This window comes from Coregonus clupeaformis, chromosome 29 (assembly GCF_020615455.1).
Source record: "Coregonus clupeaformis isolate EN_2021a chromosome 29, ASM2061545v1, whole genome shotgun sequence".
NCBI lineage: Eukaryota > Metazoa > Chordata > Actinopteri > Salmoniformes > Salmonidae > Coregonus > Coregonus clupeaformis.
The window spans coordinates 51,240,132-51,256,322 of NC_059220.1; the positions used below are offsets into that span (position 1 = coordinate 51,240,132).

Below are 16,191 nucleotides of genomic sequence, written 5' to 3' on the forward strand. Positions count from 1 at the left end.
CTTATGTACATGAAAGTTGATTCGAGCACATTATAATGAATTAATAATCACATAAAATAATCAAACATTGATCTTTTTGAATGTATAAAAGCAGACTGCATTGACAGTGTTGAGGCTATCCACATTGAATGTAAATGTAGATTTGGTTGATGACTGATGGAGTAAGAAGTTAGATCCTCACAAAATATTTACCATAGATTTATTCACAAGTGGACCACAAGCAATTTGTATTCAAACTTTTAACTCATTATACTTTATATTCTACAATAGTCTTTATTCAAATAGAAAATATAAATTATGCAAATGTAGTAACATTGAGTACTTTAAAATAGCAGTTTGCGGGTAATACCTATTCAGCAACGTTAAATATAGTTGCTGGGTAAGGAAAAAACAAACAAAAAAAGTTATGAATCAAGAAAAGGTTGTTGAAAAAAGGCCCCAGCAAAAATGCCAACATTTCCTCATTTAAAAGCACACTTTCAATTAAATTAATCTCCAACTATGTGTGAGTCTGTGGAAGTTGATGGAACAGTAATTTTTGTCTTTCCATAGAGGGCAATAATATATACATATCAAAAATCTCCAACGAGAAATGGAAGGTAAACTTGCCTGAATAAACGGTTGAGATGGGTATAAAGTAAGCTCCATAGTATTGTGCCTCGAATAACATTCTCTCGCTGTCTTTCTTTCTCCCCCTTCTCTTTCTCTCTCTCTCAAACACGCAAACATATGCACACACAGATTAATACCACTTACTCACACACCTTAAAGTGCAAAGACAGCCACCCACATACATTACTTATGGTACCATTATACCCACCAATAATTCCCGTTCACTTCCACCCTCATAGCATAGCAACATTCACCTAGATGAGTACATTTCGTTTCCAACTATCTGAAATACCATTAATTGGTCGACATTGGACAAAAATGCCTACATCTAAAAAAAAATGCCAAATAGCCAACCAACGTGAAATGAATTTGGATATGGTTGGGTGTAATAAGTGTATCCATTAACAATATACAGAGCTCCCAAATGAATAAATAAACGAGAAGGCAAGCAAACATCAACAAACACAATTTCCTCCTCTCCGGAATCCAGTGTATGATTCTCACGATATTCTTGTAAAAAATCATTTCTGATTGGTGAATCAACTGCCAAGGCCAGAAATCCCAAAGGAAATGGATGAACCGCAATGATTGACAGCCAAAGTTAATTAATGTTACAGTCAGTTAGACATCTGGCAGATGTGTATTGTTCTTAGTTACCATGTTCTACATGTTTGTGTTTTTGTTTGTGAAACACACATTCTGTTTGTGTGTTTCCAGAATGACTTGTGATGAAAGTCTGCATTGACATCTACAGAGCCACGAAGATGAGCGGTCGGCTCGTGAACACATAGCGGATAAATTAGCTAACTAGATGGAAACATTTCACCCTGTCCTGTTACAATAGCCAACAACTCATTCAGCCCACTCTCTTCGTATAGTGTATCACTCCCTTAGTGGCTACATTTTAGCCAGTGTTGCAAAATGTACATCATTCTTCCCAATGGTCTTTGCAGCTCTCCAATGTGCTTTAAAGTAACTGCCCAGTGAAAATCTAACTTTTAAAAGTTTATATTCTGTTCATGTTGTTGACTCGTCCTATTCTCGTATTTGTGGCCAAAGCATAAATTGGAGAAAAAAACACTTAAAAACCCCATCTTAAACTTGTATCTCAAACAGACCGTTTAAAAAATGGTTGCTATTTCCTCATAGAACATGCCATCTCCCTGAGGAGGATGAGCTGGCCAATCAGTGGTCTAGAGGAGGATGAGCTGTCCAATCAGCAGCTACTTACGTGAATATTGTTTATGACTGGTATAAGCCCACACCATTCTGTTGTTGGGGTATGCAGCTGGTTTTTAACATACTCAATTACCCATTTTTGGAAGGAAAACTATTTCACTCATATTGTAAGTAATTATAGGTCATACTTCATAGAAATCTGGAAACGCTAGGCAGTTACCCCATTGGCATTTCCGCAACCATTTTAGAGATTTTTGGACTCATCGGCCAGGTGAAAATGGGTCAATCCAATGGGTCGATCCAATCTGTGGATGAAACCAAGGTGTCGAGACAGGAGGGGGGGTCGTAAGGCGGCGGGTACTGTCCTGACACAATGTTGTGCGGTGTACCATCTAGTCTGGCTGCCTGTACACATGGTCTCCGAGGTGGGAGCCAAAAAGCAAGATGGAGGTCGGGGTTGGTCTAAAGCACCGTGGCATTGTGGCCCTCCATCCGGGGCAGCGTGGGGTCCTGCACTGTCCCCATGGTGACCAGCAGCGGGCGGCTGTCCTCGGAATTGCCCATCGTCGAGCAGCTCAGCGACAGCTGGGTCCCCGCCACTCCTCTCTGGATGGCCACGGGTGGCGGGGGAGGAGGGGGGTTGACAGGGTTGGGGTGGTGGTGGGTCGCCTCCAGGGGCAAACCTTGCTCCTGGTAGCCGTAGCCAATGTTCCCGCAGGGGAAGTGGCGAAGTCTGAAGAGGGGGACTGGGGGGAGAGTGGCCGAATCCAACAGGAGCGGGGAAGGGGTAGGGGCAGTGATATCCGAGGAGGTGGCCTGGGGTGGAGGCGGAGGGGGCAAGAGGGGCCTGCAGAGCCCCTGCTGTTGCTGCTGCTGTTGGTGGTGCTGGAGCTGCATCTGCTGCAGCTGCATCTGCTGTTGCTGTTGCTGCTGCGGATGGAAGGGATACGGTGGCTGGAACTGCTGCTGCTTGTGCTGCTGTTGCTGGAGACCCAGGGTCCCCGCCGCCTCGGCCACAGTCCGCCCTTGGTGCTGCTGCCCCTCGCCCGGCACCCTCCCACCTACAACCCCCTCACCTCCACTGCCCATGCCTCCCTGCATTTGCTGCTGCTGCTGTTGTTGCTGCTGCTTCTTCTGCTGTTGCTGGAGGAACCAGGAGCCGTAGGTGGGGTTCCACAGGTTGGTGGGCTTCCCATTGCGACCCTCCTTATCCTTAGGGTGGCCCTGGGTGAAGGCCAGATTGATGTGGCCCCCCTCTGGGTTGGGCTGCTGGATGGAGATGGGGGGAGGCGCCTTGGAGGTGGAGATGAAAGAGGTGGCTGTGATGGTGGTCGTGGGGAAGGTCTGGGGGTGAGGGTTGGGGTAGGACTGGGGTTGTTGCGCCATCGCCTGGGGCTTGGCAGTTTCGGGGGGTTGGCTGGAAAGGAGGAGGGGCTGCTCGACTCTTCGGTTCTCCTCGTTGGGGTCGGGGGCAGAGGGTGCCGGTGCAGGGCCCTCTCCGTCGGGCATCTGAGTGGACACCAGCAGGGGAGAGGCTGTGGGGTCCTCAGGGCGCATGGGCACCCGCTCCTCCTCTTCGGGGAGGGGGCCATATTCCACAGGCAATGTAACAGTCACCACATCGGGGTCCTGGAGAGGATAGGGGAGCATTGGATACTAACAATGGCGAACAACGAGTAATGACATCATTAACATTACCAAAGACTGAATTTGTAGAAAATGACATACTTATCAAAGTAGAGTTCAAAATGTCACTTCTAATGCAACCAACATTGACTTCATTTTAGAAGTTAGAGCTTAAGTTAAGGCTAGATGACAGAACTATCCCAAAAGGAATACAGCATTTACACATAGACAGACAGATTATGAGCTGTATCACATTTTAAAATAGTCCTACATAATAAAATAACCTCTTGGTAGTCAAACAGACATTAATACTTGAGCACAGTTCCAGTGCAGATGGGTGTTGACTCTCGATGTTCAAACTCCCTACCTGTAAGCAGTAGTCAATCCGCTCCAAGATGGTGGAGAAGTTGGGCCTGTCCTCCGGTTGATGCTGCCAACTCTGTGTCATTATCCGGTACCTGAAACACACACACACACACGACACCAAGCACAATCAAAAACGTTTCCTCTATTTGAACTTTGCACAAATTGATAAACACATCAGAAAATTAAAAGGCATATTTCCCCCTTCGCTAATACACTTTTAGACACAAACTCACGCACACTTTATCAAAAGTGCCGCCTCCCCGTCATAATACCACAAGACTGATTAAATACAAAACATTCTGAATGAAATGTAACATCCCGCTAGTTTGAGTGATTACCGTTGAAAAGTCAGTAGGGGTCAAGCGGAATCCTGGGGTACCCCCCAAGTCACTACAAAATCAAGCTTGTTTCTTAATTAGATTTGACTTGCAATCATTACTCTTGTGTAATATTATTTGGCAATGTGACATGCCTATTGTGAGCCCTTCGTGACGCAGATTCATTGTACCACATGGGGACTGTGTTTATTTTTCAGGGGAAAAAACGATCAAAGAAGAAACATTTAGGCTTTTCTGTGGTGATAAAAAGGCAAAGAATCTGCCATTTGGGAGAGTTCAAAGGAGAATTGGACGATAAAAGCGGTTCGTCATGCATGGAGGGGGCGTGAAAAATCAGCGAGGGGCAAGAACGTGATGCAAGTCTGAGAAGTTATGGGTGTTTTGTGTGTTTGTACGCTTGTATCCCAGTGTATGTCTGCATTCTATGTGTGTGCATGATTGAAAACAGTATACTGTAAGTGTGAGGGTGTGTGTGTAATCTGTATGTAACAGAGTAAGTTCCATCCCTATGTGAGTGACAGTTCAGACAGGCCCGGAAGTTGACTGAGCGACAGTTCGCTTTCAATCTTAAGGAAGGTGACGTCACCACATGATGGCTCCTAGTGCTTTACTAGCCTGCTAGCTCACATCTGCTACATGTGTTTGGGTGGTGTGTGATTGTTCAAGGTGTATATTGGACTTACACGGGCCCTGGGCAGTTTTTGGGAGGGTCCATCCTTCCACCGCTGGTGACAAACTCCAACACTTCCTGGTTACTGCGACTGGGATAGGGCATATATCCCAGAGAGAAGATCTCCCATAGCAAAACCCCAAAGGACCTGAGAGAAAGTGGGAGAGAGAGGTGGGAGGAAGAAGGAAAGCGAGAGGGTGGGGGGAGAGAGAGGTAGGTGAGGAGCAAGAGAGGAATACTTTTTATTTATTTTTTAGACGGGAGAGAGAATCGTAATTCTTAAGGGTGATAAGGGCAAAGTGAGGGGTGAAGGAGGGAGGGAGGAAGGACGGAGGATTGCAGATGGAGTAAAAGAGAGGAGGCTTTCAAAAGGTGAAAAATAGAAAGTTCCATTGAAGGACAGAAAGAGGGAGGTGAGGTAGACTGGAAGGGTGAAATTCAAGAGAACTAAGACATCATTGAGAGTGATTTACAATGGAACGTACCACGTGTCCGTTTTGGACGTGAAGATCCCCTCCATGAACGCTTCGGGAGGCATCCACTTCACAGGCAGCATGGCGCGCCCACCCTTTCTGTAGTAGCTCGCCCTGTGTGGAGACACACCCGTGCGCACACACACACACACACACAGGGGTGATCTTGTTAGACCTGCTGCTTGACTTTATTGACAGCACAGCAGTTATAAAAAGGGATGAAAACAGAGAAAAGAAAGTGATGGAAAGAAAAGTAGGAAAATAAATGGAGAAATAAGATAGTTTCAGACTCCTAATTATCCTTCAACCTCTGAACTCTAGCCACTTCCATGCCAGTTGGAAGAACTTAAGTGTTTTATCTCTGAACACTCAAAAGTTGTTCTCCATCCAATGTAGTATAAGGGGAACATGGGGTGTTAACAACACTCGGTGGAGACTAAGGATCCTGAATGCCTGAGACATGCCATTAAGTTATCCTGACAATCACACCTCACCATTGTTACAGCCCCAATAGTCCTATAAATCTACCCTTACTCATCATGGAACTGTATGACAAAGGTCCAGTCGTCGTGAACCATGCACCAAGCTCCAGGTTTAAGCTGCTAAGTGCGGTCTGAGTTCCATAATTATTCTACAACGATAGCCTAATATGACCCACTATTGCTAGTGAACCTCAGGAACAACTACACAAATGTGACAGAGGAAAGAAAGGTAAACGTAATGGAAGGGAATTATGCAAAATGTAAGCTACAATTTAAAGGAAACTAACACTAAAGTTAGTTATAAATGTATGTGGGTATTACCGATGGTGGCTCCCGACAGTGGCTAATATTTAACATGATACTGAGAAAAGCCTGGGTCTCCAAATTTCTTCCCTGCAAATTCTGAGGACAGAAAATTCAAATTCGGAATAACAGCACTGCTATTTATAGCCTACTTCACTGTGGAAAAGGGGCCGCAATACATGTCATGTTGATGTGAATTTCTGTTTGCTTCCATATGACTGGTTTTACATTTGTCTCCAGGGATCATAACGAAAAATTGTCTAAAACAATTGCTAGGATATGTGTATTTACAATCCCCTTCTCCAAACAGATGACTAATTTACCTAGCTGTTATCAATAGCTCTTATCAATTTATAAATTACAGTGCATGGTGGTTCTATCGAAATAAATTAACCAGATGCTTTTCCCACTTGGAACCGGCAGGTTCGCTCGACTTTATTTATTGTTTCCTCGTGCGTAAAGATGGTGGAATTAGTAGGGAATTAATTCTCATGTTTAAATTCAAAGTCAGAGTACACGTAGAGAGAAAAGTGCATGAAAAGGGAATTACGTTCCATTTATGCGCTCTTAACTCGCGGCGGAATTCTCCCCAAGTGTTTACTATATAAACATGATTTTATTTGTCAAAAGAGTTGAAAAGTAAAATAATAAAATTCAACATCTCTAATGAAATAAAAAATAAAAAGAAGTGTACAAGATAACACAGAGATAAATAAAAATATATTCGCAGCCCCTTCCAAAAAATAAGAAGTAATTAAATAACACATGTATTGTATTTGTATTTTCTTCCCTGCAAATATTGTAGCTACTGCTAGGCTATCTAGCTAACTATCTTTATTCCACAATGCCCTGTTTATTACAGTTAAATAATGTTAGTAGCTAGCTAGTTACTAACTTTGAATGTAAAAATGTGCTGTTTTCTGTTGGTTGTACCACTAGCTAACTATGTGCTACAGCAGGCTAGCGTAGCTAGGTAGCCAGATAACTCTGGTAGCTACGGGAACAGTGCCTGTGTTCTCTAGATCAGGGGTTTTCAAACTGGGGTCTGCGGTCCCCTAGGGGTCTGCAGAGGTGCTGCAGGATGTCTGCAATTATTATATATAAAAAATGATTTGGGGGGATTTTTTATATGAAAAATAATTATTTTATGAATATGGCTTGCTGCAATGACTGGAAGTCTACAGGAACAGTTCACATGCTAACAGTTCCTGTTCATCTGACTCTGGGGTAGTAAATAAATGGCTTCATTGCCAAAATCTCAAACTATCCCTTTAACATGGAGTAAATTACAGTCATTGGAGCTAATTACAGGTTTTGTTATCTATAGAAAATTCTTAGGCGGGCCGTCTAAGTCAGTGTTTCCCAACACTGGTCCTCGAGTAAACCCAACAGTACACGTTTTCATTGTAACCCTGGACAAGCACACCTGATTCAACTTGTCAACTAATGATCAAGCCCTCAATGAGTTGAATGAGGGGTGTTGCAGGACTACAATGAAAATGTGTACTGTTGAGGGTACACGAGGACTGGGGTTGGGAAACACTGGTCTAAGTGGTCATTTTCGGGATGGAAAAAACTTTTCAGTATCAACTTAAACGACCAAAACCAGATAGAAAGCATGCAGAAAAGATCTTCGAGAACTAACAATCAAATAAAAGCTAGATAGTCATGGAGAATCTAAAATTCAAAAGCTGGGCATTCAGGGCTCATGCTCATTGATTTTGTTATAATGATTGAGCAGAGGAACACAGCATTAGCCATGGCAAATTGCATAGAATTGCAGGAAATTAGCTTTAAAACTGCAAAATTGTCTCTCAGCGCCATGCCAAACTGTGTAGAATTGCTGAAAATGCATAGCTAATAGACTATGTTTTTATGACTATGAGTTTATACTTCCTCTTCCAATGATCTGTGGGGAGGTCAAAATAATGAAACTGTCTACCAAATCTATTCATTTTAAAATGTAGATTACTTCTACTGCCATTATCATTCACCTGATGATAAGACATGATAACAATTGTTTTGCTAACATATGATGGGGGTCCCTGGGTCGGCTGTTTGCCTGGGCGGGGGTCTCTAGGCAAGACATTTTTCAAAGCCCCTACTCTAGATAGACACTAATAATAAGACTGCTTCATACCTGGATGTGGAGTTATGTGGTACCATTTCTGTAACCATTTCCATGTCTTGAAATGGCATGAGGTGTCCTCATCATAACAAAAAAAAAACGTTTTCATAGCAACAGAATTTTCTAAATACCCCATCTTTTTTTCTCAGGCAGATGGACGCCAATTTAGCATTTATTTGTTAATTTGGATCCCCATTAGCCTTTGCAGAAGCAGCAGCTACTCTTCCTGGGGTCCACAAAAAACACAAAACATGACAAGTAACTAAACACTGATACACTGATAGCCAAGGAAAGTCACCCAAATAAAACAATATACAAAGAATACAACTAAAAAATAACACAAACAATACAACTAAAACATGATGCGTGTGTTAGAGTGTGTCTGTGTGTGTGCGTGTGTGTGTCCACCATTCCATGAGTTATTGTTAGTCAGTATTTTAGAGGTAATTTTTCTGTTTGCTTGAGTAATTGGAGATGGAAGGGAGTTCCATGCAATCATGGCTCTGTATAAAACTGTGCATTGCCATGTATTCATTTTGGACTTGGGGACTGTGAAGAGACTCCTTCTGGAGGGTTTAGTTTAGTTTATTAGGATCCCCATTAGCTACTGTACATGCTGCAGCTACTCTTCCTGGGGTCCACATAAAACGTACAAATAAATGACAAGTAAAATAAGAGTTATATACAGGAAAGACACCAAGGGACAACTAAGGGTTGAGGTCAGGGCTGTGTGCAGGCCAGTCAAGTTCTTCCACACTGACCTCGACAAACCATTTCTGTATGGACCTCGCTTTGTGCACAGGGGCATTGTCATGCAAAAACAGGAAAGGGCCTTCCCCAAGCTGTTGCTACAAAGTTGGAAGCACAGAATTGTCTAGAATGTCATTGTATGCTGTAGCGTTAAGATTTCCCTTCACTGGAACTAAGGGTCCTAGCCCGTACCATGAAAAACAGCCCCAGACCATTATTCCTCCTCTACCAAACCTTACAGTTGGCACTATGCATTGGGGCAGGTAGCGTTCTCCCGGCATCCGCCAAACCCAGATTTGTCCACCGGACTGCCAGATGGTGAAGCGTGATTCATCACTCAAGAGAACGTGTTTCCACTGCTCCAGAGTCCATGAAAGACTATCATACATGTTGTTGATGTTATTTATGTGTGTGCAGTTAAGGGAAAGGTGTGCTGCTTTGTTTTGAGCCAAGTTGTCACGTTTGTTTATAGACGGGACGGACCAAGGCGCAGCGTGATATGCGTACATGTTTATTAGATATCAAACACAACGACAAAATAACAAACAAAACGAAACGTGAAGTCCAAGGCAACACAACATACCTTAACACGGAACAAGATCCCACAACCCACTAGTGCCAATAGGCTACCTAAGTATGGTCCCCAATCAGAGACAACGAGCTACAGCTGCCTCTGATTGGGAACCACACCGGCCAACATAGATCTACATGATCTAGATCTAAACATAGAAAATGCAACATAGAACATACCACACAGAAAAATACACACCCTGACTCAACAAATACGAGTCCCCAGAGTCAGGGCGTGACACAAGTGCAGTCTTTCTTTGCTGCACCTGACCATATTACCGGACAGTAATCAAGATGGGACAAGATCAAAGCCTTGATCTTTGTGTAAAAAATGCAGAATATATTTTTTATAACAGACATACATACCTCTCCCCATCTTCACAACAACTTTGTCAATATGACTTGACCCTGATAACTGACCATCCAATGTTACTCCAAGGAGTTCAGCTTCTTCAACTTCTTCAATGGTCACACCATTTATGCACAACTGCAGTTGAGGTTTAGGTCTAGAATGCTTTGAACCAAATACAATGCTTTTGGTTTTAGATGTATTTATGACCAGTTTATTGTTAATTACCCATTCTGACACTGACTGTAACTCCTTGCTAAGAGTATCAGTGAGCTCACTGGCTGTAGGTGCTGATGTGTAGACTGTGCAATCATCAGCATTTTATCTTCTTGTAAGACAAGTGGCAAATCATTTGTAAAATAAAGAAAAGTAACGGCCCAAGGCAGCTGCCCTGAGGGATACCGCACTGTACATATCTGATGTTAGAGAAGCTTCCATTGAAGAATACCCTCTGAGTTATATTTGATAAGTAACTCTCCAAGCATGGCAGGTGATGTGAAGATATAAGTGAATTTTTTCAATAACAAATTATGATCAATAACATCAAGTTAATAACATCTAGTACATTTCAGTGAATCTTTGTTTTCATTTCAACAATTTACTATCTGTGATGTGCTACATCCCTTGCTTAAGATTGATGTAAAAACAAATCCACTGGAGCTGATATGCTTGATCCATTTTTGCTGCAGCTCTCTGCCCCTCTGATTGTTGAATCATTAATCCATATTTTTAACCTGACAATTATATCTGGTACTATCCCCAAGGTTTGGATGGTGGCTCATGTGCTACCTCTTAACAAAGGTAGTGACCCTTGTGACCTAAATAATTATTGACCTATTTCTAAACTTTCAGTCGGGTTTTAGACCAGGTCATAGCACTATCTCTGCTGCATCCCTAGTTATAAATTATGTGGTTAACTGTATGGATGAAAGGCAGCATTGTGCCAGCATTCTTCATTGACCTGTCAAAGGCTTTCAATAATGTTGATCACTCACTGCTAATTCAGAGGCTTTCCTCAATTGGCCTAGACCAGGCTGCATGTAACTGGTTGAAAAATTACTTGACAGATAGAACTCGATTCATATCTACTAATGGTGTTAAATCAGGTTTCCTGGATATTATGAATGGTGTCCCGCAGAGGTCGATTCTGGGTCCTGTACTTTTTACTGTTTACATTAACAATATCGACTTGTTTGTAAAAGATAATGTACCTGCACATGTATGCCGATGATACTGTTGTGTATGCTATTGCTCCCACGGTTGACCAGGCTCTATCTGAACTACAGTCTGCCCTCATTGTATTACAGAAAAACTTTACTGACCTGAAATTAGTACTGAATGCAGGTAAAACTAAGTATATGTTGTTCTCTAGAGCGCATAAAAATAAGTCTGATGATTTAAGCATACTGTATGTACTTTGGATGGTGTCCATATTGATCATGTATGTGCTTACAAATACTGTATCTGGGCATCTGGTTAGATGAAAAGCTGTCTTTTAAAGCATATTGATGAGTTAGTTAAGAAGCTGAGAATAAAAATGGGCTTCTTCTATAGAAATAGGTCCTGCCTCTCGCTAAATAGTAGAAAGCAGATTATTCAGTCGATGTTCCTATCGGTCCTACACTATGGCGACATCATCTATATGAACGCAACTGCCACTTCATTAAAGCCATTAGATGCAGTTTATCATAGCACTCTGTGCTTTATTACGGGCAACAATTTTAGTACTCATCACTGCATTCTCTACCAGAAAGTTGGTTGGCCCACTTTGATGTCACGTAGGTTGATACATTGCTATGTTTTCATTTATAAAGCCCTTTTACAAAAAGTCCCACTGTACCTAACATCATTACTAAACTTTAGACATACGAGGTACCACACCCTGTCTGTGGCCTGAATGCAAAGCGCTATGTCTGCAGAAAACCAGGCACAGCTCATCACCCATCTAACACCATCCCTACTGTGAAGCATGGTGGTGGCAGCATCATGCTATGGGGATGCTTTTCAGCAGCAGGGACTGGGAGACTGGTAAAGATAGACGGAACAATGAATGGAGAAAAATACAGACAAATCCTTGATGAGAACCTGCTTCAGAGTGCAAACAGCTTTAGACCTGGGCGAAGATTTGGGACAGTCCCACTCCTTCCGTATTTTGTCATGTTTGGATAGAGGTGAAATGTAGAAGAGAGAGTGCTGAAATAGCAGTAGGCCGGACTCAAACCCATGCTTGTACAGCGGCCCAGACCGCCAGACCACCCCAGACCAAAGAGGTATACCTTTATAGTAGCTGGGTTTAAAGAGTTTGCGTGATGGCAGTACCTGTAAATGTCCCTGGCCATTCCAAAGTCCCCTATCTTGGCCACTCTCCCCTGTCCTTTGGTGGTCAGCAGGCAGTTCCGAGCTGCAATGTCCCTGCAAAGTGACAAGACAAGAAGAACCTTACAGAGGTGTGTGTGTGTTCAATTCCAATCAAATCACATTTTATTGGTCACATACACATATTTAGCAGATGTTATTGCGGATGTAGCGAAATGCTTGTGTTCCTAGCTCCAACAGTGCAGTTGTATCTAACAATTCACAACAATACACACAAATGTCAAAGTAAAATAATGGAATTTAGAAATATATAAATGTTAGGATGAACAATGTCGGAGTGTCATTGTCTAGAATACAGTAGAATACAGCATATACATATGAAAGGAGTAAAACATTATGTAAACATTATAAAAGTGACCAGTGTTCCATTACATAAGTGACCAGTGATTCCATGTCTATGTACAGTACATAGGGCAGCAGCCTCTAAGGTGCAGGGTTGAGTAACCAGGTGGTAGCCGGCTATTGACGGTGACCAACTTCAGGGTGAGGTTCTGGGTGGAGGCCGGCTAGTGATGTCTATTTAACACTCTGATGGCCTTGAGATAGAAGCTGTTTTTCAGTCTCTCGGTCCCAGCTTTAATGCAACTGTACTGACCTCGCCATCTGTATGATAGCGGGGTGAACAGGCCATGGCTCGGGTGGTTGATGTCCTTGATGATCTTTTTGGCCTTCCTGTGACATTGGGTGCTATATGTGTCCTGGAGGGCAGGCAGGCAGTGTGCCCCCAGTGATGTGTTGGGCAGACCGCACCACCCTGTGGTTGCTGGCGGTGCAGTTGCCGTACCAGGTGGTGATATAGACCGACAGGATGCTCTCAATGGTGAATCTGTAAAAGTTTGTGAGGGTCTTAGGGACCAAGCCGAATTTGCGCCTTCTTCACCACACTGTCTGTGTGGGTGGACCATTTCAGATTGTCAGTGATGTGTACGCCGAGGAACTTGAAGCTATTCACCTTCTCCACTGCGGTCCCATCGAGGTGGATGGGGGCGTGCTCCCTCTGCTGTCTCCTGACGTCCACAATCAGCTCTTTCGTTTTGCTGACGTTGAGGGAGAGGTTATTTTCCTGGCACCACTCCGCCAGGGCCCTCACCTCCTACCTTTTGGCTGTCTCACCATTGTTGGTAATCAGGCCTACTACTGTTGTGTCGTCTGCAAACTTTATGATTGAGTTGGAGGCGTGCGTGGCCATGCAGTCATGGGTGAACAGGGAGTACAGGAGGGGGCTGAGCACACCGTGTCAGTGTATACGTCAATGTTATTCACAGAGGCAACCCGGAACATTTCCCAGTCCGCATGAACAAAACAATCTTGAAGCATGGATTCCGATTGGTCAGACCAGCGTTGAATAGGTTACATCCTGTTTGAGTTTCTGCCTATAAGAAGGGAGGAGCAGAATGGAGTCCCGTGTAGCTCAGTTGGTAGAGCATGGTGCTTGCAACGCCAGGGTTGTGGGTTTGATTCCCATGGGGGGCCAGTATGAAAAAAAAATTATGCACTCACTAACTGTAAGTCGCTCTGGATAAGAGCGTCTGCTAAATGACTAAAATGTAAATGTAATGATCTGATTTGCCGAAGGGAAGGCAAGGGATGTCCTTGTAGCCATCCCGGAAGGGAGAGAAATAGTTTGAGAGTGTTTGAAGAGCGAGTACTACAGTTGATGTGTTGTCCAGTGTAGTTCCTTGAGGGCCGTCGTGGTATCGGCTTGAGGGGGAATATACACAGCTGTGACTATAACCGACTCGTTTTGCCCATTCTAACGTTCAATCGAACAGCAACTGAATGCATCAATGCCTGTCTGCCTGCTTTATATAGCAAGCCATGGCCACATCACTCAAAGTGATCAATTTTCGTGAACAGGGTGGTGTACCTAATAAACTGGCCGGTGAGTGTATGTGGACACCCATATGTTGTTGTAGTTTGAGAATGTGTTTGCATTTGTTTGGGAGGGTGTGAATGTGGTGGACTGTGTCTTTGTGTGTGTGTGTTTGTGCGTGCGTGCGTGCGCACGTGTGTTTGCCTGTGTGTATAAGTGGGTAAAATTAGTATGTGTGTAAGAAAGAGTATGTGTCTGTCACGGCATATTGTGCTGGTTTTACTATATGTGAACACTATGTGCACACACTTACACTATATATACAAAAGTATGTGGACACCCCTTCAAATTAATGGATTCGGCTATTTCACCCACACCCGTTGCTGACAGGTATATAAAATTGAGCACACAGCCATGCAATCTCCATAGACAAACATTGGCAGTAGAATGGCCTTACTGAAGAGCTCAGTCACTTTCAACGTGGCACCGTCATAGGATGCCACCTTTCCAACAAGTCAGTTCGTAAAGTTTCTGCCCTACTAGAGCTGACCCGGTCAACTGTAAGTGCTGTTATTGTGAAGTGGAAGCGTCTAGGAGCAACAACGGCTCAGCCGCGAAGTGTTAGGCCACACAAGCACACAGAACGGGAACGCCGAGTGCTGAAGCGTATAGCACGTATAAAGTGTCTGTCCTTGGTTGCAACACTCCCTACCGAGTTCCAAACTGCCTCTGGAAGCAACGTAAGCACAATAACTGTTCGTCGGGAGCTTCATGAAATGGGTTTCCATGCATAGTGCCAACTGTAAAGTTTGGTGGAGGAGTAATAATGGTCTGGGGCTGTTTTTCATGGTTCGGGCTAGGCCCCTTTGTTCCAGTGAAGGGATATCTTAACGCTACAGCATACAATGACATTCTAGACAATTCTGTGCCTCCAACTTTGTGGCAACAGTTTGGGGAAGGCCCTTTCCTGTTTCAGCATGACAATGCCCCCGTGCACAAAGCGAGGTCCATACAGAAATAGTTTGTTGAGATCGGTGTGGAAGAACTTGACTGGCCTGCACAGAGCCCTGACCTCAACCCCATCGAACACCTTTGAGATGAATTGGAACACCAACTGCATGCCAGGCCTAATCGCTCAACATCAGTGCCCGACCTCACTAATGATCTTGTGGCTAAATAGAAGCAAGTCCCAGCAACAATGTTCCAACATCTAGTGGAAAGCCTTCCAGAAGAGTGGAGGCTGTTATATCAGCAAATGGGGGACCAACTCCATATTAATGCCCATGATTTTGGAATGAGATGTTCGATGAGCAGATGTCCACATACTTTTGGTCATGTAGTGTAAGTCCATGTATTTTTTTCTACCACAGTAGGCCTACCGGTGTATAAACTGGTTCTCCTCCAGGTATTGGCATCCCTGTGCGATATCTCTGGCCACATTGAGCAGGTCCACCATGGAGAGACTAGAGGGGTGCTCCTATACAGACATACCAGACAGAGAGGGAGAGATCAGAGAGTGAGAGACAGATACAGAGATACAGACAGACAGATGTATAGACAAAGAATCCGACAGACAGAGAATCAAACAGACAGACTAAAAGATAGGATAGAAGTCAGACAGAGAATCAGATGGGCAGACAGACAGACACACGGACAGACATTCAAGCTGCTACACACAAGACAACAAGTAGACACAGAAAGACAGACAGAGAATCAAACCGATAAACAGAAGACCAACTGTTAAACAGATTCCAAACAAAATAGGGAGACATGTGTAATGCAGAGCAGAGTAGCCAAACAGCTGTTGTATCCTCTGTTGTTCTTCTGTTAGCTTTCAGACTGAAATATTTTAGTCTACTCAATAAAGTACCCCTACACTCAAAAAAAAAAACGTTTATTGAGGGGTTCTTTCTCTGGGGTGACCCTGCTGAAGAAAACAGCATAGACCATCATACATTTCAAGCTGGTCCATGCTTTTCTATGCTGGTCAGTGCTTGGCGAATGCTGGTCAAGCTGGTCTGACCAGCATGGTCTAGCTGGTTCGGCTGGCTGACCAGCATGGTCTAGCTGGTTATGTTGGCAGACCAGCCTTGGTTTTGTTTTCACTGGCAGACCAGCCTTTGTTGTGTTTTCGCTGGTGACCAGCCTTCGCTGTG

The 16,191-nt window shown here is 43.7% G+C and overlaps 1 protein-coding gene across 1 annotated transcript in view; it reads right to left on the reverse strand.

Annotated features, from left to right (window-relative positions):
• Positions 1 to 1,772: 1,772 nt before the first annotated feature.
• Positions 1,773 to 16,191, reverse strand: part of ros1 (c-ros oncogene 1, receptor tyrosine kinase) — a 102,748-nt gene continuing 88,329 nt past the window's right edge. The window contains exons 15-20 of the mRNA XM_045209227.1: positions 15,415 to 15,512; positions 12,166 to 12,258; positions 5,277 to 5,378; positions 4,805 to 4,939; positions 3,785 to 3,875; positions 1,773 to 3,420 (exon numbers count right to left, since the gene is read on the reverse strand). Coding sequence (XP_045065162.1) covers positions 2,254 to 3,420; positions 3,785 to 3,875; positions 4,805 to 4,939; positions 5,277 to 5,378; positions 12,166 to 12,258; positions 15,415 to 15,512 — 1,686 coding nt within the window. The 3' untranslated portion in view covers positions 1,773 to 2,253. The remainder of the gene's footprint in view (positions 3,421 to 3,784; positions 3,876 to 4,804; positions 4,940 to 5,276; positions 5,379 to 12,165; positions 12,259 to 15,414; positions 15,513 to 16,191) is intronic.